Raw genomic sequence first — 19,823 nt, 5'->3', positions numbered from 1 at the left:
AAGTAACGCCATTATGTTATTGTTAGGCGTAACACGTAACATTAGGTGAACGGCCTACTTGTCTTCCCATTTAATGATGTAACGTTGTCGTCGTTACTACGTCATCTCAGTAGTCTTTTTATTTATATACAATAGCGGATGCATTGCCTACCCTTCATCGACGGAGGAGGAGACGCACATGAAGAGATTATTTACCCTTCGTATACATCTGCATCTCTAAATCCAACGTTTCCATCCCGGGGTGGTCCTGATCTACACAGTAAACTAGTCTTTGAGGAGCTGTTCATAAGTCCTCCACTCTATGTCCTCTACCTAACACTATAGACAACTGACTATGTTCGAAAAACTATTCTGTAATGTTTCCTTCCCATCTTATTCGTATAAGAAAAGGAGTGAAAAGGGGCTAAAGTTAGGCCACTATACTTATCAGACGAAACGCATAATTACTTCCATTTCACGCCTGTCTTCTGTGTGGTCGCAGTATTACACCGGGCGAGCCGACCCATTCATGCGAAGATGTTAAAGTAGGCTCTACCACTGTTCCCTAGTCTGATCACATTTGTCGTATCATATTTGAAATAGACGATTGATTACTAATAGTCAGGAGTATCAAAATAACAGATAGAAATAAAGCAATAATTAAAAAACTCCGTTATTAGCACCAAATACCTGACGGACCGCAGATAAATAAAGTTTTTTGTCCTGAAAAAACTTAAAATTGGATGTTACAGACTTTTTATTTTGAAGTGTATCGTTTTCTCGCGATTGTATCTCTCGATCACAAAAGCTTATATTTTTAATATAGTGTACAGTCTATAAACAAGGTACACTACAAGTACTCACTTTGTACGTAGGGTCCTTTGGTAGGATGTTCCCTGACTCGCAAGTCCTTGCGGGCGTTCCCCTTGCGCCGTGGCAAGGAGCCGAAGGTGTCCACAGCTGGGATGACGTCACCCGCCAATAAATCGTGCACTCGCTCGTTGTATATCTCCAGGAAACTGTATTAAATAGTACATTAACATGCAGTTTTCAACAAAATAACACCGTTAGAAAGACACAAATTATGGTGTAAACACTTTTTGAAAATTATTACGCCTTATTAAAAATTATGCTCGATTTAACATGTCTTGGTCACTTTCGTATTTCATTATAATTAAAATAAACTAACACATCTAGACGTGATCAGAATTCATCACTTTATAATCAAGCGTCCAATAACGAACCAATTATCATACTAACATCACAATTGTATACGTATGGAAAATATTTGTAACAATAACAACCCACACAATACGTTACGCCATTGAACAATGACCCGATAAATTGGCAATATTGAATCAGATGACCTCTATTTGTGATGGTTATTAAAAAAATATTGACCCTTAAATAAAGACAATTTCTTTGTTTAATTTTAATAATAGGGTTGTGAAAAATAAAATTACATAACGATAATACAGTCTTCGTTTTCTCTTTTGCCTATAGAGACAGATATATTTGTCATGTGCAATGCTAAAAATATCACTTGCAACTCCGTCCGCGTGGGATTAAAAAAAAAAACAAAAAGCGAGTAGCCTAAGTGTTCTTCAAGACTATCCCCTACATCCATACCAAATTTCATCGAAATCGGTTCAGCCGTCTAGGCTACAAACTCTAACAAACATCCATCCATCTAAACTTTCGCATTTATACCTAATATTAGCAAGAAGTAAGATGTAAAAGACTGGAACAATACCTTTTTCTCATTTATAGCTCGATAGGCGAAGTGCAAAGCTAGTTCCTAATTGTAACATGCATGAAAAAAATCGTTAACAAAACTCAAAAACTACTACTTCACAGATTTTAAAGACTTTTAGATATAGAAGGCTCTTTTCTTATGTAGGTACATGTAAAATTATCTACCCACATCTATACTAATGTTATAAAAACATTGTATAGGTATTTTTGTATATACACTTAAAAACTACTGGGCTGATTTTAAATATTCATTCATCATTCGAAAGGTAATTTAACTGTAACATAAACTACATTTCTTATTATTCCATAATTTCACGCGGACGAAGTCGCGAGGAACAACTAGTCATTTATATTTGTGTTAAGTTTACTTGATTTCGACAAACGACAATGACTTTGTCCGAGTCGAGCTCAAGCCTGCCAAGAGAAAAATTGTGTAACAAAAACTAGATTTGCCGCAGAATGTCACTTAGGCTGTTTCACAATTGGCCGCGAACGGACACGTATGCTGTTAGCCTTAAGGTCACTGCAATATACTAATTAAAAATATAAAACATACATTTTATGTATATAACTCCGTTTATGAAGGAGGCTATTCTGCGAAATATTTCAAATAGAGGACAAATATCTTTATCTACACTAATAAAAGCTAGGAAAATTACATTAATCACATATTAATGCAAAATGTTATACAAATTAAATTGCCACCAAAACTGAATTAATTTGATAAATGAGCGAAATAATATCCGTAAACGACTATTTAATAAACTTCTAAAGATTAAACTTTGTGTTTGCGCTCTATTCGAAATTTTACAAGAAAGTAATTAACAAGCTGACGACCGTTTACCTAAATTGGTCTAATTTACGACGCGGATTGAGGACAGATTATAACAAGCGCACATCATTCTTAGCTGTCATCTTTGTGTTCGATATTAAAACTTTTGACACGTCACTTTTAAATCGACTGTCAAAAAAGCCCAATCACCTTTTTTACGTGACTGTTTCAGCAAAGCGAATTTAAAGCCAAGGATATCTTTTTAGTACAGGGCAAGAAAAAAATTCAAATTCGTCTAGCGTTAGCAAACATGACTTAATTAGTATTTTCCCTTAATTCTACTATCGGGATAAAATACTACTAACTTAAATAGCTTAGGTACACTTTTTGCCGCCATTTTATATTGTTTATTTTTCACCAGACATACTCTGCAATTTAAAAAAAAAAAACAAAAAACAGTAATCAAAACAAACAAAGCCTTATGTAACCATTTACAAAGATGAATACACACAATACTGAAGGATTATAAATCGTAGAACAGACGATTTCGTGAGGGCTGGCGACACCTCATCGTTATTGTCACAATAAACAATAAACCAAGTCATTCGTGTCTTTCACATCGTATTTTATAACTGAAAAATGTAACATCAAAATAAACATAATTTTATATTAAGCACTAACTGTTGCTCGCTACTTCGTTCGAATAGCATTTTAAAAAAAATGGAAAAAAACATAGCCTATGTTTCTCAGTGGTAAAAAATTTTTAAAAGCGGCCCAGTAGTTTTTGAGTTAATTCAATACATACAAATCTCCTTATAACATTAGATAGCATAGGCTAACAAACCGGTTGGAAGTATAATAGTTTAAAATTGATTCCAAGAAATTAAATTGATGTAATTTAATCAAAATCAAATTAATTAATTATTAACATCGCTTCGATAACCTTAATTTTAAATAAATATTCATGTTCTTAATTTTAAAACTCACTATTTCACGGGTAACAAGTGTAGGGCGGGCGGCGCGTCTAAGACTGAAACGATGAGGGCACGTGATCCGAGCCCGTCTGAAGCCCTACTAACAACTAGACATGGCAACCACAATCCTCACGCCACCTTTTGGGATATCACCTTCTGTCACATAACTACTAAACGTGTTAATTTATACCTTGTGGTCCTCACACTTATTTATTTTATAATTGTTTTTGATACATTACATAGAGCACGCAATAAACATACACGTAGTAACTAATAAAATAATTGTCAATTCAAGACGAAATTAAAGGAAATAATGTGAGTAATACTTAAAATCACAATCATTTCATTTTTTTATTCTAGTCCAAGAAAAAATACGAAAAATAGGTAGAAATTACGAAGTAAGTTATTTTGTTTTGTTCTTTGGCGAAACTGATACGCATTACTGTTTGTTTATGTTACGTATGTTGTATAAATATACATATGAAAATGGTACCGACATATGGTACATAGATTGTAAACCCATGTAAGATATCGGTAAGATAAGCAATTGCGTGACATACTGACCTTGGGGGAAAGTTTATGCCCTGTTTATTACTTCATTCTACTTTGATCGATTAAAAAAAACAAAACAGTCAGCGTTTATTTCTTAAACGGCTAAGTTTTTCGCTTTACTCAGTTGATTATTTTTTATAGACTTTCATTTAAAGTTCTACGCTTGTATAATAGAAAAAGTAATGGGAAAAAAAACTTAACAATTTTTAAATAACGAGCAATGTTTTTATGTCACTAAGGTTTTTCTTAGTTGAGTTTTTTTTTTACTTTTAAAACACTCTGCTAGAGCATGATATATTGCGAAAATATCTTGTCTATGATTTTTTTGCCAATGACAAACCAATATCCCATTAAGTTGATCTGAAATGTTCTGGTATCTTCACATTTTTAATTTACTTAAAGCGGTCGACCACAAGCGCCCTACCATGCCTTAATAAAATAGATTCAGCGATCGTATAACATTTAAGGAATCGTGTACCTATAGTTTGATATTCAAAATACAAGATAAAGAAAAGTAAATTGTTTTCGCAATACAATGCATATAGTGTGAAGACGCTATGGTTATTGTTGCAGCGCACGCGATGCCGGTGATCTATCTACATATTGCCGTACATTGGTAATTTTATGGCGTCTGTAATCGTTTTATTCAACACGTAACATATATTATGTTTTTTTTGCTTACCTCAAAGTCTGAAGCATTATATGTATGAACAGCTTATAAGTATGAACACAATTATTTTTTAATTTTAAATAATAAGTTAATAAAAATTTATAGCTTACCTAACTCTTTGTAGATACCATCTTTTAGTCATTCCAATGTTTTGCGTTAAACGAATTATTTTTTTTTAATTAAAAGTCAATTAAAACAGATGCAAAAGATTTAAAAATGATCAATTGTTACCTGACTTTAATATCAACGGGCTGGTCATCGCCGAGAGCACGACAAAGTCTTGGTACCAAACCAGGATTGTAATCTGTTCCCATCATGGTGTAAGTCTTGCCAGTTGCACTCTGGCCGTAAGCAAGCACGCACGCAGACAAGCCTTGTGACATACTAGCCAGCACTCCTTCGCCAATACTTTCGAAGACCTAAAAAAATATTAATGCTATGTCTTTCTTGATCTAATAATTAAAAGACTCTACTTGTTGTAAATCCTATGAAGATAATATATTTACCTTTTCTTGAGTAGCATACTCCTCATTTGTTCTTTGGCAGGAGCTATCGAAAGTAAAATCGGCATAGTAAGGCCGCACGCGCTCTCTGCTGTCGCCGGCGCCTGATGTATTTACCTGAACAAAGTTGTAATAAAGAATTACACAGCGAATTATTAAAAAGTTAAAAAAATACACATATGGAACTGAAGTTTTTCTTGTCAATATTGGCAAAATCGTAATAACGCTATGAGTTATTATAAAATGTAACGTTGTTAGTTAAAATGAAATCGCTTAAAATAGTTTAAGTTGTCATAATATTATGCATTTTACATACTTTGATATTTGTTATTGTCACTGTTTTCTCTCCGCTTACACACACAACCCCAATACGATCTTTATCAGATTTAAGTTCCCTGAAAAATATTTTTTATTAAAACAACACAGATATTGATCTCGATTAAACATAAATAATCCACTAACTTTTCAGTAAACGGTCTAATTCTTATAGCTAATTTAACTTTAGCCATGTTGATAAAAAGAAAACAAATTTTAAATTAAAACTTCGGTGATTTGACGACAGTCGTTTTTATACCAAAGACGCGTACACCATGAAAAAGCTTATTCACTAAAGTTACGATCTTCCTATGTTTGTCTCATCGAGTTATTTTAAACACAGCGGGAGGGGATATCCTGAGTCTGTTCAATCTTTTTATAAATAAGTCTCCAGGATGCTCAAATTTGGTAGAAATGTTACATCGATCTTATCGTTAAGAAGAAATATCTGATAAGCCTAAACGGAAAGACCTACGTTTCGCAACGGATATAATTTTAAAATAACACACTATTTTCGTTAGCTATTTACCTGAACCCATTTAACAAGTTGTGGATTAATAAATATTAAGGAAACTAAAATTTATGAAAGATAAAATTACCCTCTTGTCAATTAAGTAAAAATTTAAACGAATCCAAGATGGATATATTAAACGTATAAAGCAAGAGTAATGAACAGAACACGCTTGGCAGTCTATACCGTTGGTGGGTATTATTCAAAGACATCATCTTTAAGTAATCACTATACAACCACAAGCTGTACCAAATGTATAAAGAGGCAAACATTATCAAGGTCATTAAAATTAGACTATCGCGCTGGGCAGAACATGTTTCCCGCAGCGACGATTGCAGAGTTCTTAAATGCCTGTTAGAAAATAAGCCTAATGAACGTAGAACGCGAGTAGGCCGAAACTTAGATACCTAGTTGACGTCGAACGTGATCTTAAAAATATCGGCGTCAAGCGCTGGAAGCAAAAGACCCCAAATAGACAAAAATGAACAAGTTTACTGGATCAGGCCCAGGCTCACCCGTAGCTGTAGTACCACAGATGAAAGATGAATTTTCCTTAAGTCATTCTCGGAGTAGCGAAGTTTGGCGGTCGGTTCTCTATATTTTATTCCATCTCTTACGAGGCGAAACAGTGCCCAGTCGCATATAAATAGAAAAATACATCTTGCCTTTGTATAAAAAATATCCGTAATGTAATTACCTGCCGGTAAGAAAAACATCTGACGCAGCCAAACATGAACATCCCTATTTGCCAATGTTGGCAGAAGGTAAGGTGACATTAACAGCTTTGACAGTTGACGTTGACAGTTCATTATTTTGTCTCTGTCCATTTTTTGTGTCTTATCTTCAATACGAAAGCAAAGTTTCTTTAACATAAAAATACTTTTTACTTGCTATAATACATTTGCCTGTGACGGTTTTCAGTAAATGTTTACTTCTTTAGCCGCTATATAATAAAGTGCCATTAACTTTAAGAATCAGTGTTTATTAAAAAGGTATATTTTTTACGTGTACGTACTAAAACATCTTTAACTTTGTATTTTTAAAACTTTTGGTAACTATATTCCCATTTCTGTATTACCTTGTAAACCTTACTTCTTATTACATTGCATCGTTCCAGAAGTTTCTATGGTCAATGAAAGTAAAAACAACTTAATTAAATTGTTGCGTACCAACTGAACGTAATAAGCTCGTAAACACCTCAAACGTGAACTTTGTCTATTTTTTTTTCTTTGGTTGAAGATTGTAAACCTCTAAATACATGACTTTATATTGACCTTAGTTAAAAAGTTATCAGCCATATTTCCAAGGAATAGCAATAAAGTTCCTATATTGATGAAGTTCTGTTGAAATCCTGTAAAAGTTTAACAATACATTTTTGTTTCTAAAAAAAGGTATAATTACTTTATGTTTTGACAACACATTAAAGTTCTGTTTCTTACAATAAAATAAAAATACTAACTCTTAATGAATGAGTTCTTTTTAAAACATCAACTCATGTCCAAACATGTTTAAAAATATCTTATTGTTGTGCTTACAAGTAAATTATTCTTTTCAATATTTATCATGCAATCTAACAATTATCTTGCTCAATCACCTTTCCATTGTTACCTACCATTGTCATGTAAAAACTAATTCTTCAAAGAAAAACATTTTTATTAGGATTTAATTTTTGTTATTCCGTTATTTATGTTCTTAGAAGATGCTCGTCAGAAATTTATCTCGGAGGCTGTGGAGCACAGTGCGATATGAAAAAAGGTTTCTGGCTTCAGATCCTGCAAAACCCCAGCCAGAAAGCAATGAAGGGGTTGAACAAAATCAGGTAAATTAATAAAAACAAAAATCTAGTTTCAACTAATTCTCTTTTAATTTTTTGCACTATAGAATATAGAATAGAATCCTCACAGATGTAAAGTTAAAATTTTATTAACTTAACAGTTAACAAGTAACTTAACATAACAGTTCAAATGTTTAGTTAAAAAGTTAAAAGCCGTTTTTATCATCACCTCTCTCTCCTAATCCCACTCGTAGGGTCCATGCATTCAGTTTTCTACCTCCTAGTTGATCTTTTTGCTTAACATATTTTTTCGTTTTAGGCTGAAGCACTAGATAAAGATATATGTCTGTTAGTTGATGAGAAGGATAACTTTACTGGTACAGCAACAAAACGTGATTGTCACAAAGTGGCTGCTGACGGTAGTGTGCTGTTACATCGTGCCTTCAGTGTTTTCCTTTTCAATAAACGTGGAGACATGCTCTTACAGAGAAGAGCCAGTCAGAAGGTATAAATTACATTTACAATGTTATAAATTTACTAAGAATAGCTTTTATTGGTTTTTACTGACTTTTAGGTGACATATCCAGATTATTACACGAATGCGTGTTGCAGTCATCCACTCTACATAGATGATAAGCCTGAAGAAATTATAACAGCAGCAAGGAGAAGGCTAAACTTTGAATTGGGCATTCCTCTAGATCAGGTATGAATTAATTATTATAGTTGAAGTCTAATTTAGATACCTACTATCTTCTATAACCTAAGACTTAGTTTCTCTCCAGAGTAAAAAAAAACTACACTGCATTTATGGCAATGGCAAACAATTGAAAAAAACTTTTTTACGGTTCAATATAATTTTACGCTTCAAATGTTAACGTTTTTGCAACATTTCATACCAAAGCCCTTTTCAAACTCGCTCTTTTCTCTCCCCCTCTTTTTCTCTTTTTCCCCTCTTTCGCTCTCTCTCGCTCCCTCTGCCTGTTTTATATGGTTTGTAGTAACAATAGAGATCAAAAAAGAAATCATTCCACAAATTATTTTGTACAACAGATGGACCCGGAACTGTTCACATTCCTGACGCGGGTGCACTACCACGACCCCGGCGACGGCGTGTGGGGCGAGCACGAGATAGATCACATCCTCTTCTTCCAAAGCGACGTCAAGGTCAAACCAAACCCCAACGAAATATCAGAATACTGCTACGTACCTAAGAATGAATTCAATGCGTAAGTATGAAAACCTCATTTCTAGGTTATTATTGACTAGCTGTGGCCCGCGTCTTCGTCCACTTGGAATTAAAAAGTAGTAAATTTAGTTTTTGAGTTATTTCAATTTATACAAAAAACAATGTATAGATTTAAAAGAAAAGAACAGTTTCCATTTGTTCGAACGAATATATGATTATTTCGCTATTCAATTTATAGATTGTCTTAAATCAACCAATGTAATATTCATGAAACTCCATGTTACGAATTAAATATCTTCTCATTTGTCAGTACCATCAAATGGATGTACGTACATTGTGTCATGACCTCTAAACAAGATAACGAATTTACATCTTATTTGAATACGCACTGAAATAGGACAAAAAACAAACCGAAACGATTTATTTCAATATAGTATTACATAGATAAAATCGCGAAACTAAGTAATCTAACAATTCTATATTTTTATAACAAAAGGTGACAAACGAGCAAGCGGCCACTAGAATCTGCCAAAATGGCGAAGCGACCGCTGCCCATAGATATTGTAGGATCTTACTAATATAAATGCGAAAGATTGGATGTTTGTAGCCTAAACTGCTGGACGGATTTCGATGAAAGTTGGCCTAAATATAGAAGTATAAAATAACACACGGGCAACTTACTTTTTTTTTAATTCAACGAGGACGGAGTCGCGGGCGAAAGCTAGTAGTAACATAATTATATTCCTAGAGAAAGAATTATTATTAAGAAGATTAATACACTTTTCAATAAGACGAATGTAAAATTTTTATAGAGGTATTCTTAGATTTCTATATCTTAGATATCTAGGGGTTAAAGTTCAGATACAAAAGATGGACTAACCTGTCGAATTAGAAGAAACTGAGCAATTACATGATTTATGTAAATTTTCAGTTAAAATTGATGCTACAACAATATTTTTGTAAAGTCTGTTATTACAGCATAATAGCGTGCGAACCTGAAACTAAACTATCGCACAACTGTTTAGTCGCGCTTTGATAAATATGAGCTTATATGGAGGTGCGCACAATACTCGATTTTTGTTTGTGCAACTATAGAGTTGAATTGGCTGCGAAACAATCGACAATCGCAGAACAGTGCGATTGTTTAGTCGAAGGTGTGCGTCCGCTCTTATAAAAATAAATTGTTTGAGTATGTTTGTTGTTATTCATTTCCATTGAAGAAATTCAGAACTTGTATCTTGGATAGCAATTCTTCTTTATGTCGCAGATTTATTCCGACACTGGAAGGGCCACTAACCCCGTGGTTCAACATGATCCGCCGCCATCGCTTGAAGCTCTGGTGGGACAACCTGCATCGCCTTAACGAGCTCGCAGAACCAGACAAGATAAATAAATTCCTTAACGAAAAGTAAAACTATCGAAATGGCAATTATTATATTAGTTTCTCAAAATATATTTATCATTTTTAATGTTAAGGACCTGGCATTTTTAGGTTTTCCGGATAATTTATTTATGATTTCGTTATTCAATAAAGTATTCATTTTATTTCTATCTACCCTCATCTTTGTGACTACTAATTTTTCATAAGTGTTGTGTAAATTAAAGAAAAAGGTGCTTGATATTAAAAAATTTTAGTTTAATTTTTAAATTCAACCCAATATCAAATTAAAAACTAAAAAAAACCTGATATTTACCGTAGGGACTACACAGACCTAGGTTAATGAAGATAAAAATCACATATTAATTCTTGCTTCTATATTATAATAGTAAATATATAAATATACAAATTTCATTAATACTTTGGTATCATTAAATTATCTTACGATAACTTTTAAATGTTTTGATACAATAAAATTCTGTGTTAATTTAAAATTATTCAAAAATCGGTTTCAATAGTTCATCAGAACTGTTCATATCTGTTGAACTCAAATATCTCCGCAGCGCAGGCTGTGAGCTGCCGGTCACCCACTGCAAGGTTCGTGTCTGTTTCGGCTTCTTCTTTCTAAACGCCTTCCTTCTAGAATGTATTGTTTGCTGGATCTTCGTATCAGTAGCTGAACGCAGAAGATACGCGTAGCAAGTTATTTGATTTCCACAATGTAAACCGTTTTTATATGCAGTGTGCAAATAACGTACCGCGATCACTTGTAGAATCTAGAAATTTAATTACAAGGGTACCCAAGAAACTAGAATTATATTTACTACGGCCAAAAACTAGATAAAACAGTTTATTAAGGTGGGGACTGATCGACGTTACGTGGTGTAACGTTCGTATGGAGAAGCTTAATGCTCGCTACCTTCACGTAATACTATATACTGACTGCGTAAATGTTCGCCGTGTAACATGTTCATACCTCGTAACGTCGGTAAGTAACCCGACAGAGGACTTTTACAAATAAGTTTTTATTTATGTTTATATAATTAAAACTAACCATTGTTATAATGATCAAGGACATCACAGCGTTAAATCTCCACGACACCGACATCATCTCGTTTATTAATTTCTCTTCGCAACCTTCCGACCATATCGTTAGTTGTTTCTGTATTTTATTTATGAACACATAGATTTTGACGCAATCTTAAGTATATTCAAGAGATAAGGTTTTTTTAACATATCTAAAATGTAAGTTATGTAACATCTAATATTCATGCCAGCGAGAAATGACAAAAGATATTTCAACGCTAACGATTCATAAGGAAATCTTGTTGAGGATTGAGTTTTTGTTCAGGTAGCAATAAATAGACATTCACGTGTTATATTCATCTTAAAGTTCAAGTTCATTAAGTTACTAATTTGACCCTAATTAAAACTCATGACTTTTCCATACATTTCTATCAGCCGTCATATCTGAATCCACTCCCTTGAGCATATCCTCTTTCACACAATCCATCCGTACTTTCTTCGGTCTTCCTCTACTTTTCTAGCCATCTACATTCAATCTTAACACTTTCTGGTTTATATCCCCATCGTCTCGTCGCATAACATGCCCATACCACGCCAACCACCACCAACCTGTAATGTAGGGAAGGCAGGCTGATGTACCAAAGATAATGGTTATTAACCTGTGGTCCAGTTTTTAATCAAGAACTGACAAGTTGAGTTATTTATGTGGGCCTATAGGAATTGAATACTAGAGGTGGGGGAGGGGGGGGGGGCGACATCCATACTTCATGGTATTTATGACAATAACAAAGGTGAACGAACCGCAGGGTCGTATTTATAAATAACTCCTCGATGTGAGACGCCGTGATGTATGCAGGGCGACATAACGTCCTTAGAGCAGCAACTGTAGGGGACGTTGTCTGCAACGAACCTATTGCTTGCCCTGTAACGCAGTCGTGGAATTTTTATTTGAGTTAGACACATCCTCAAGACTAATATCCTTTCCCAGTTTACTTTGTCTTTACCTCTTTTATAATGGTACAAAAACATCAATTTTAACAGTTTTGTAAGAAATGTAATCAAAAGTAATTAAGTTTCTAATAGCAATATTCAATATTAATTGATATTTAAGTGGAAAATTCCTTATGGCTATTATTTTAACTATTTATAATAACGGTATTATCGAAGGTGTAAGTAAGAAAAATTGCACAAACAGATAAATCAGTCATAAAAATAGAAGGATAAAAACTTGATGACGTCATTTGTCTTAAGAAGCCTCATACTAATGCATCTTCAAGTACTGATAATCCTAAAAGCAATGTCGATCTAGTTTGCATATAAAATTAGAATGTTATTTACATGTACTACTATTTATCGTACGTGTTCACTTACACAGCGTTAGTAGCTGCACTTTCTTCGGTGGTAAACCAAGGAATATAGAACCACTCCTGATAGTCCACACGACCGCAGCAGCGAAATCTCGTCTGTAGCCTGTCTATTGCTACTTTCGAAGGCAAGTGACTCGCGTATCTTAACATAGCTTTAGTTATACCACCTTTAATCTTAGCTACGCAAAGACAAAACAGATTTTAAAAAATGTCACACGAAGTAAGAACATAAAATGTTACACTTACACACTATAGCGTAATCATTACCTCGTAATATAGTAGACTGTAATCCAGAGTAAAACATAATCGCAAGAAAAATAAGGATCATAACAATTAATGCCCAAATATAGTAAAATAAGCCGTTGGTGACATTGTATTCCCTTTTCGTCAGTCCTGCCTTAAAAAGTTGATACAAACCGTATAACTGAAAACATGAAAGAGAAGGACTTGGTCTTCTATATTTTTTTAAGCTCATTGACAGGTGAAAAAATTGAAACTTAATATACATATTACATTATAAAACATATTAGGGTTCATATTTCTCGTTGAATGTGGCCATGAGCAAAGCAAGTCTTGAGAACAAGGCAGTAGCAGTATACAACATCAATGGATCCAACGAAAATTCATAATTAATTAATCTATACTTCTAAACCTTTCTTCAACAGTCTCTTAGAAATCTATAATTTCGTTCACATTTGCCAGTGCTCAAAAATTATGTTCTGAAGGAACATTGTAGTACATTATAGAAATACCTCAATAACAACTGCTATAATAGATCCGCAGGCTATAATAACTGGAATCGCATTACCATCGGGCCAACATATAAGGTCCAAGAGAGTCCCCTCTTCACTGCGAATTCCTTCTGATGTGTTTACTAACCATATTAAGTAAAAAATTACAATTGGCATGCAAGCCATCAGAAGCATTCTTACATTATTAAAAGTAGCCCATGTTACATACATGATGTCTACTTATTAAATATTATTTTAGCCGTTTTATATCTTAAAATACAATTTCTATTTTGACTTATTATGACAGATAGTTTGTTTTCGAGAGGTTTTGTGTTTACAAAATATTCTTTTTAAACTAATAAACTACATATCTAGGGCAACACTAAAATCAATTGACATTGACAGGTTTTGGGTTTTTTGACGTTTTTGTTATCATTTGTATTGTTTTTGCTTTTATCATTCTTGAATCGATCGTATTGGCTATTTTGATAAATTTAACGCTAATAATATGATCTTTTTACTGGATCTGATGCTTTTATCAAAGTGTTATCAAATATTAGTCAACTAAATAATTATCTATATATTAAGTGTAGTGAAGACATTGTTTAAAATTAGTGGGATCGTGAAAAAGGTGTAAAAAAAATATTTCTGTAACCTTTGGCTAAATATGAACGAAGAGACTTCCTTTAAACTATGGGTGATAAAATTTTGCATCAAAATTATTTATCCAAAGTTAAATCCATACACTTTCCTCGTTTACCTAGCAATTAAATCGAATTACTATTTTCACAAAAGTGCCTTTCCACACAACAGCATGAATAAATTTACAATGAAGACAGTACCACATTATATACTCAAGTTCATTTTAAAGGAGCATCAAAATGAAGACATATTAAATGTTAGTCTACACAAGTGTATATTCATTTCTCAAGCTAATTTTATACAGTTATGTGTTGAGAACATATTTTATAGAGACAATGGGCTCTTGTGGGTCGCATTAAAATTAACTCCAGAAGAGAAAGAACAGTATGAAGAAAAGGGTATGAGAGAAAACTCAAAACCACTTTTAAAATATAATCTGAATTTCAAAACTTCAGAAATACACAATAAGTTATGGACTGATGGTGTAATAAATAATTGTGCAAACTATAGAGTAGTTCCCATCACTTGCTCACCATTTGTACATGATAATACTGCGTTAGTAAGTGAAAATGAATTTTATAACATATCTATGGGTATAAATAATTCAGATAATGTAGGAATTTCCCTACATCCAATTCCTGCATTTGAATGTTCTCCTAAAATAGCATCTGCCGCAGAAGTGTGCCTTATTGTGAATGATTTTGATCTATCAAATGACTTTATTAAGGAAATTCTAAGCAATCATTTTGAAGAACCAAGATTAGTAAGTGAAAATGACTTAATCACTATAGAGTTAAATCCAATAATAATGGCAAAGTATCATTATAAATATTTGGATTTAGTTGAAACATTAGGAATGTTACATTTCAAATGTGCAAAGATAAATAGTGACATAGACACAACAAATGCTCAAACTAAGAAGACCATTGACAATGTTGTAAAAGCTTTTTATATAGTGAAAGGAGTTACCCAATTAACTTTGGGAGAAAACATACACTCTATGAAACCAAAATATAAATATTTTAAGCCACAAAATACTGATAATCAATTAAATTTGATACATTCATGTCCTACTGGTCTGAGACGGAAGTTTGACCAAATACAAGAAGCAGTACATCCATTTTTAACAGGAGAAATAAGTAAATATTTTATTGGGAATTACATCAATATGCAATATCTGAAAGTCAAATTATATGAAGTAAACTTATGTATATTAATTCACAGATGAATTGTCATCAACTCTATCCAGCCCTATAATTCCTATGTTCCTAGTAACTGGGTGTATCGGCTCTGGCAGGCATTTAATTGTAAAAACATTAGCAAAATATAATGGTAAGAATGAGACCTTTCACTATAAACAAATTCAATGGAAATGAGAAATAATTTATTTATAAGAACCTTTTTCCCATGTGTACTCCAGAATTTATTTTATATCTGTGCCAAATTTCAATAAGATATGTTGAACTGTTACAGAATGATCAAGTAAACATTAAAAAACTAAATTAATGACTCCCACAGGAACCATAACTATTCCCGGGATAAAAAGTAGTCTATGTGTTCTTCAGACTATGCTCTAAACCTGTGCCAAATTTCATGGAGAACTGTTTAGCCGTTTAGGCTACAAACGCTAACAAACATCCATCTATCCAGCGTAACTTTCGCATTTATAATATTCATATGATATGATTTTATTGGCTAACCATATCATTTGTTTTATTTAGATGTATTTTGGAATATATCAATATTTAAACTAATGATACAAATATGTTTAAATATGTTACATGTTTAGATACATTTATTATGATTTGTCTTTTCTATTGGATTTGAATGTACATCCATAAATGTATGTATGTATACAATTTTCAGGTATGAATTGTTTGCAAGCGGACTGCAATGGTCTACAAAGCTCAACAGCAAAGCAGACGGAAAGTAAAATCAGCCAAACTATACAAAAAGCTAAGGCGGCAGCTCCTGCTATTGTCCTACTAGATAATTTTGAGGTAATCTTATAATATACATTAGTTACAAAGTACTATGCTCCTTGATGCATAATATATTACCAACAGTCTGGTTTAGATTAAATTAGTTATTATTGTATTGGTAAGGATTGCTTCTAAATGAAAATCTCATATTTTATCTGTGGTTAAAGTGTTAAAGATTAACTAAAAGTACAAATGTTCTGCCTAGGGGGCGTTTCAATCGCCTTTATGACATCACTTTCTAATGCAAAGAAGTTACTGCCAACTTTTTCTGCATTATGGCGACATTTTTTCATTATTTCTATAATAGTTAAATTATACCTTAAGGCATCAATAACATTTGTCATATAAAGAATATTTGTATCAATTTATACAGCTTTTTATAAATATTTTATGTTCTCTTAATGTTTACTTTTTAGGTGTTTGCAGTTGATCCAGAAAATAATGAAGACCATAGAGTAATGGAATATTTTATGAATTCAATAACTGATTTGTACGAAAATTATACAAAACATCCGATCATTTTTATAGCGATCACCGAAAAGGTTGATTTGAAGCCAAATATAATGAGAATGTTTCTCGATAAATTTCACTTGCCGAAATTAAATGTTGAACAACGATATGAAATGTTGCAATGGTTTGCTGCTGCTATGCAACTTAAAATCAGTGAAAAAGATGCACAGACTAAATCAAACCATAGTGTAAATATAGAATTGTCAAATTCAAGTCTAAGCAAACATTCAAAAGAAATCCTACAAAGAGTGGCTTCTAAAACTGAAACATTTGTCTATGGTGATTTAGATACTTTAGTACATTTTGCTCTCAGAGAATCATACATAAAACAACATAACCATAGTCAATTGGTACAAGATCCTAATCTACAGGAATTAAGAGAAGAGGATTTTAATTCAGCACTGGGTAATTTAAAAAAAAATCTATTTTCCTGTTTCAAATATAAAAATAATCTGTTAAAATACCAGAATTATATTTTCTGCATTAAATAAATTATAATTGATGGGAGATATTTTTTATATTTGACTTTTTTTTTTTTTAGAACAAATCAGAAGTCTACAAAGCCAGCATTTAGATGCGCCCAAAATACCTAAAGTTTTTTGGGACGATATTGGTGGTTTGGAGAAACTTAAAAAGGAATTATTAAAAACTATAGAATTCCCAATAAAATTTCCACATTTGTTTAAAAATTCTTCTTTAAAGCGATCAGGTATTTTGCAGTTATAATAATATATGATGGGAAAAAATTACGGGAATAATTGTATCTTTGTACTTTAGGTATATTATTATATGGGCCGCCGGGTTGTGGTAAAACTTTAATAGCTAAAGCAGTCAGCACTGAACTTAACGTCAGCTTCCTGAGTGTTAAAGGACCTGAGTTACTGAACATGTATATTGGACAATCCGAAGAGAATGTTAGAAAAGGTGAAAATTTTTAGTGTTACTAACCGATTAGTTAGACAGTCTTGTATTTTTTTAGAAATCTCAACATAAACATCTAATTATCACTACCGCGACTGTTAACTAAAAGCTAAATTTTGTGCCTTAAAATTCTTATTTCTTACTAATATTATAAATGCGAAAGTTAAGATAGATGGATGTTTGTTAGAGTTTGTCACTCAACTGCTGAAAGGATCTCGATGACATTTGGCATAGACATAGAGCATACTTTCGTTTTTGTTTTTAATTCCTCGCGGATGACATCTAGTGTAATATATATACTTTATTAAAGTGTTTGAATCTGCGCGTGCGTCGTCTCCGTGTATCGTGTTCCTGGACGAGCTGGACGCGCTGGCCCCGCGGCGCGGCGCGGCGGGCGACGCGGGCGGCGCCAGCGACCGCGTCGTCAGCCAACTGCTCGCTGAACTGGACGGCGTCACTAATGGAGAAGGTAACATTGCACGGTTTTTATCGTTATTGTGCTGATTGCATTCCACGGCATTATTTGTTTGTAACTATTTCAAGGACCTTTCTTCTATGGTCATCGGTCAGCCGATAATCACCTGGGGGAGAGGGGTTGAAGGTAGGGGGCTACTAGTAAAAATACTATTTTTATTTCAAAGTAAAGAAAAGCTGTCAATTCATTTTCTATGAGGGTCTTTAAGGGTTGTAGTTATTAGAACTTATGTGTTTACTTTCAATTACTGCTGGTATAGGAGAGTGCAGCTGCTTTCCTGCCTCTTCCTGGCGACACCCTTGCTGCGTACGAATTCATTTTGTATAGCAATTGCGGCAGCGAAAATGGATGGAGACAGTAACATTTTCCATTCTTTAACTTCAATAGATGCGGAAACATCGAGCTTCGTTTTTATAATGGGAGCGACAAACCGTCCGGATTTATTGGAGCAATCTCTACTGCGGCCTGGACGTTTAGACAAGCTGATATACGTCGGCCCTTACTCCGGCACGCAGGAGAAGACATCGGTGCTGACTGCTTTGTGTAGAAGGTAAGTTGTACGCAACTCGAAATGTTAGGGAAAACAACTTAAATGTATTTATATATTTTTCTTTTTACATACCATAAATTAAAACGAGAAGTAAATCAAATATAGATTAATAAAATGCTTTTTCAAAATATTCTTTTGTGTAATGGTAAGAACAAAATTAGTTCCGAGCTGTAGAATTGGCGCAACTCTAGATTATCGGCATACACGTCACGTCCCTAGCTGACAGCTGTCAATGTCACTAGAAGGATGGATCTTGGCGCGCATCCTGAGTCGTAACGAGAAGTGTTGCTCTCAGTTTAAAGCGACAGTATCAATTAAATAAGTTGTCTAAATGTAAGGAAGAAACGACCGGTGTATAAGTACATCATAATGCATTTTAGCGTTAATCTGTATCAATGTAACTATAAAGAGGAACTTAGATGACCAATTTGGCCATATGTTTTGATGTATCTATGTAGCTACAAGTTGCGCGGGGAGGTGAAGCTGAGTTCTGTGGCGGAGGCGCTGCCGGAGCGCTGCTCGGGCGCAGACCTCATGCAGGTGGTGAGCAGCGCGCGCGACGCCGCCGTGCGCGCCCTCGTCAACAAGATTAATACAGGTATATACTCCTCACAAAACACAACACACCTGTGCTTACACCATTTTGCAATTATCGATTAAACACGAATTTATTTTAAAATAACTTTTGTCAGCAAGTCTGTCCGAGCGGCATTAAAAAGATTATAAGTATACTGTTTGTTCTTTCAGAATATGTTTTACATTTGTGCCAAATTTCATCGAAATCCATAGAGACGTTCTAGAGATACCGTCTAACATCATTCCAACCATCTAAACTTCCGCATCTAATTTACTAATAAGTAATTTTACATATTTTTTCATCACTTTCAGGATTAGTGAAAGAAACGGATTTAAGTCCTGACTCTATAATTCTTGGAGTTTCCGAACTGTGGCAAGGTGTGGAGTCATTCCGTCCGTCGGTGACCGAAGAGGAACTGGCCTATTATGAATCACTACAATACCATCTGTAATAGAAGTAGACATGCCCATTCCATTTCCCCATTTACTATTATTAAAAAAAACAGTTGAATATAAAGTCTATTAAATTACAAAATTGTGCGTATTTTTTTATTTAATTATACTTTATCCTGGCAACTTAATTTATTTATATAAGCTTGTTTTAATAATAAAAGTTAATGGCTTAGATATTAAAAACAATCTCTGATAAAAATTCTAGGTAGGTATGTCTCGAC

At 33.6% G+C, this 19,823-nt stretch overlaps 4 protein-coding genes across 7 annotated transcripts in view; 2 read left to right on the top strand and 2 right to left on the bottom strand.

The window, feature by feature from the left end:
• The window catches only part of LOC106100921 (kinesin-like protein KIF16B), a 10,033-nt gene extending 3,418 nt beyond the window's left edge, over window positions 1-6,615 (bottom strand). The window contains exons 1-5 of the mRNA XM_013279985.1: window positions 6,547-6,615; window positions 5,522-5,600; window positions 5,209-5,322; window positions 4,934-5,121; window positions 844-998 (exon numbers count right to left, since the gene is read on the bottom strand). Coding sequence (XP_013135439.1) covers window positions 844-998; window positions 4,934-5,085 — 307 coding nt within the window. The 5' untranslated portion in view covers window positions 5,086-5,121; window positions 5,209-5,322; window positions 5,522-5,600; window positions 6,547-6,615. The remainder of the gene's footprint in view (window positions 1-843; window positions 999-4,933; window positions 5,122-5,208; window positions 5,323-5,521; window positions 5,601-6,546) is intronic.
• A 223-nt stretch (window positions 6,616-6,838) lies between these two features.
• Window positions 6,839-10,444, top strand: LOC106101198 (isopentenyl-diphosphate Delta-isomerase 1). Of its 3 annotated transcripts, none has more exons than XM_013280349.1 (6): window positions 6,839-7,023; window positions 7,731-7,850; window positions 8,125-8,310; window positions 8,380-8,508; window positions 8,856-9,031; window positions 10,259-10,444. In XM_013280349.1, exons 2-6 carry the CDS (start codon window positions 7,731-7,733, stop codon window positions 10,401-10,403), a joined length of 756 nt encoding a protein of 251 aa, XP_013135803.1. In that variant the 5' UTR covers window positions 6,839-7,023; the 3' UTR covers window positions 10,404-10,444. The 3 variants fall into 3 exon arrangements, with proteins under 3 accessions (XP_013135803.1, XP_013135804.1, XP_013135802.1); XM_013280350.1 differs by having other exon boundaries at window positions 6,839-7,038; window positions 7,728-7,850; XM_013280348.1 differs by having other exon boundaries at window positions 6,840-7,023; window positions 7,728-7,850.
• Window positions 10,445-10,800: 356 nt separating this feature from the next.
• On the bottom strand, window positions 10,801-13,808 carry LOC106101196 (peripherin-2-like). 2 transcript variants are annotated; one of them, XM_013280345.1, is made up of 6 exons: window positions 13,515-13,808; window positions 13,030-13,186; window positions 12,767-12,941; window positions 12,197-12,317; window positions 11,424-11,531; window positions 10,801-11,145 (listed from the first exon to the last, which is right to left on the bottom strand). In XM_013280345.1, exons 1-6 carry the CDS (start codon window positions 13,722-13,724, stop codon window positions 10,864-10,866), a joined length of 1,053 nt encoding a protein of 350 aa, XP_013135799.1. In that variant the 5' UTR covers window positions 13,725-13,808; the 3' UTR covers window positions 10,801-10,863. The 2 variants fall into 2 exon arrangements, with proteins under 2 accessions (XP_013135799.1, XP_013135801.1); XM_013280347.1 differs by lacking the exon at window positions 13,515-13,808 and adding an exon at window positions 13,276-13,458.
• A 133-nt stretch (window positions 13,809-13,941) lies between these two features.
• Window positions 13,942-19,696, top strand: LOC106101184 (peroxisome biogenesis protein 6). The gene is made up of 10 exons (XM_013280332.1): window positions 13,942-15,274; window positions 15,360-15,467; window positions 16,002-16,135; window positions 16,534-17,032; window positions 17,169-17,336; window positions 17,405-17,551; window positions 17,859-18,017; window positions 18,411-18,573; window positions 19,032-19,171; window positions 19,462-19,696. The coding sequence occupies exons 1-10, from the start codon at window positions 14,161-14,163 to the stop codon at window positions 19,599-19,601; spliced, it is 2,772 nt and encodes a 923-aa protein (XP_013135786.1). The 5' UTR covers window positions 13,942-14,160; the 3' UTR covers window positions 19,602-19,696.
• Window positions 19,697-19,823: the final 127 nt, after the last annotated feature.

Source organism: Papilio polytes, unplaced genomic scaffold, assembly GCF_000836215.1.
Source record: "Papilio polytes unplaced genomic scaffold, Ppol_1.0 DF824024.1, whole genome shotgun sequence".
Lineage (NCBI taxonomy): Eukaryota > Metazoa > Arthropoda > Insecta > Lepidoptera > Papilionidae > Papilio > Papilio polytes.
The sequence above is the reverse complement of the archived record's forward strand: the minus strand, read 5'-3'. Positions and strand labels throughout refer to the sequence as shown.

What these genes read in the sequence shown, in the direction of transcription:
- LOC106101198 (XM_013280349.1), top strand. Translation starts at nt 7,731, where the DNA reads ATGCTCGTCAGAAATTTATCTCGGAGGCTGTGGAGCACAGTGCGATAT. An exon ending in AAGGGGTTGAACAAAATCAG is followed by an intron (nt 7,851 to 8,124) that starts GTAAATTAATAA and finishes TTTTCGTTTTAG; the next exon opens with GCTGAAGCACTAGATAAAGA. An exon ending in CCTAAGAATGAATTCAATGC is followed by an intron (nt 9,032 to 10,258) that starts GTAAGTATGAAA and finishes TTTATGTCGCAG; the next exon opens with ATTTATTCCGACACTGGAAG.
- LOC106101196 (XM_013280345.1), bottom strand. Translation starts at nt 13,724, where the DNA reads ATGTATGTAACATGGGCTACTTTTAATAATGTAAGAATGCTTCTGATG. An exon ending in AGTGCAGCTACTAACGCTGT is followed by an intron (nt 12,318 to 12,766) that starts GTAAGTGAACAC and finishes ACTGCGTTACAG; the next exon opens with GGCAAGCAATAGGTTCGTTG. An exon ending in CCTTGATCATTATAACAATG is followed by an intron (nt 11,146 to 11,423) that starts GTTAGTTTTAAT and finishes TTAAATTTCTAG; the next exon opens with ATTCTACAAGTGATCGCGGT.
- LOC106101184 (XM_013280332.1), top strand. Translation starts at nt 14,161, where the DNA reads ATGAACGAAGAGACTTCCTTTAAACTATGGGTGATAAAATTTTGCATC. An exon ending in GGATTTTAATTCAGCACTGG is followed by an intron (nt 17,033 to 17,168) that starts GTAATTTAAAAA and finishes TTTTTTTTTTAG; the next exon opens with AACAAATCAGAAGTCTACAA. An exon ending in CGTCAACAAGATTAATACAG is followed by an intron (nt 19,172 to 19,461) that starts GTATATACTCCT and finishes CATCACTTTCAG; the next exon opens with GATTAGTGAAAGAAACGGAT.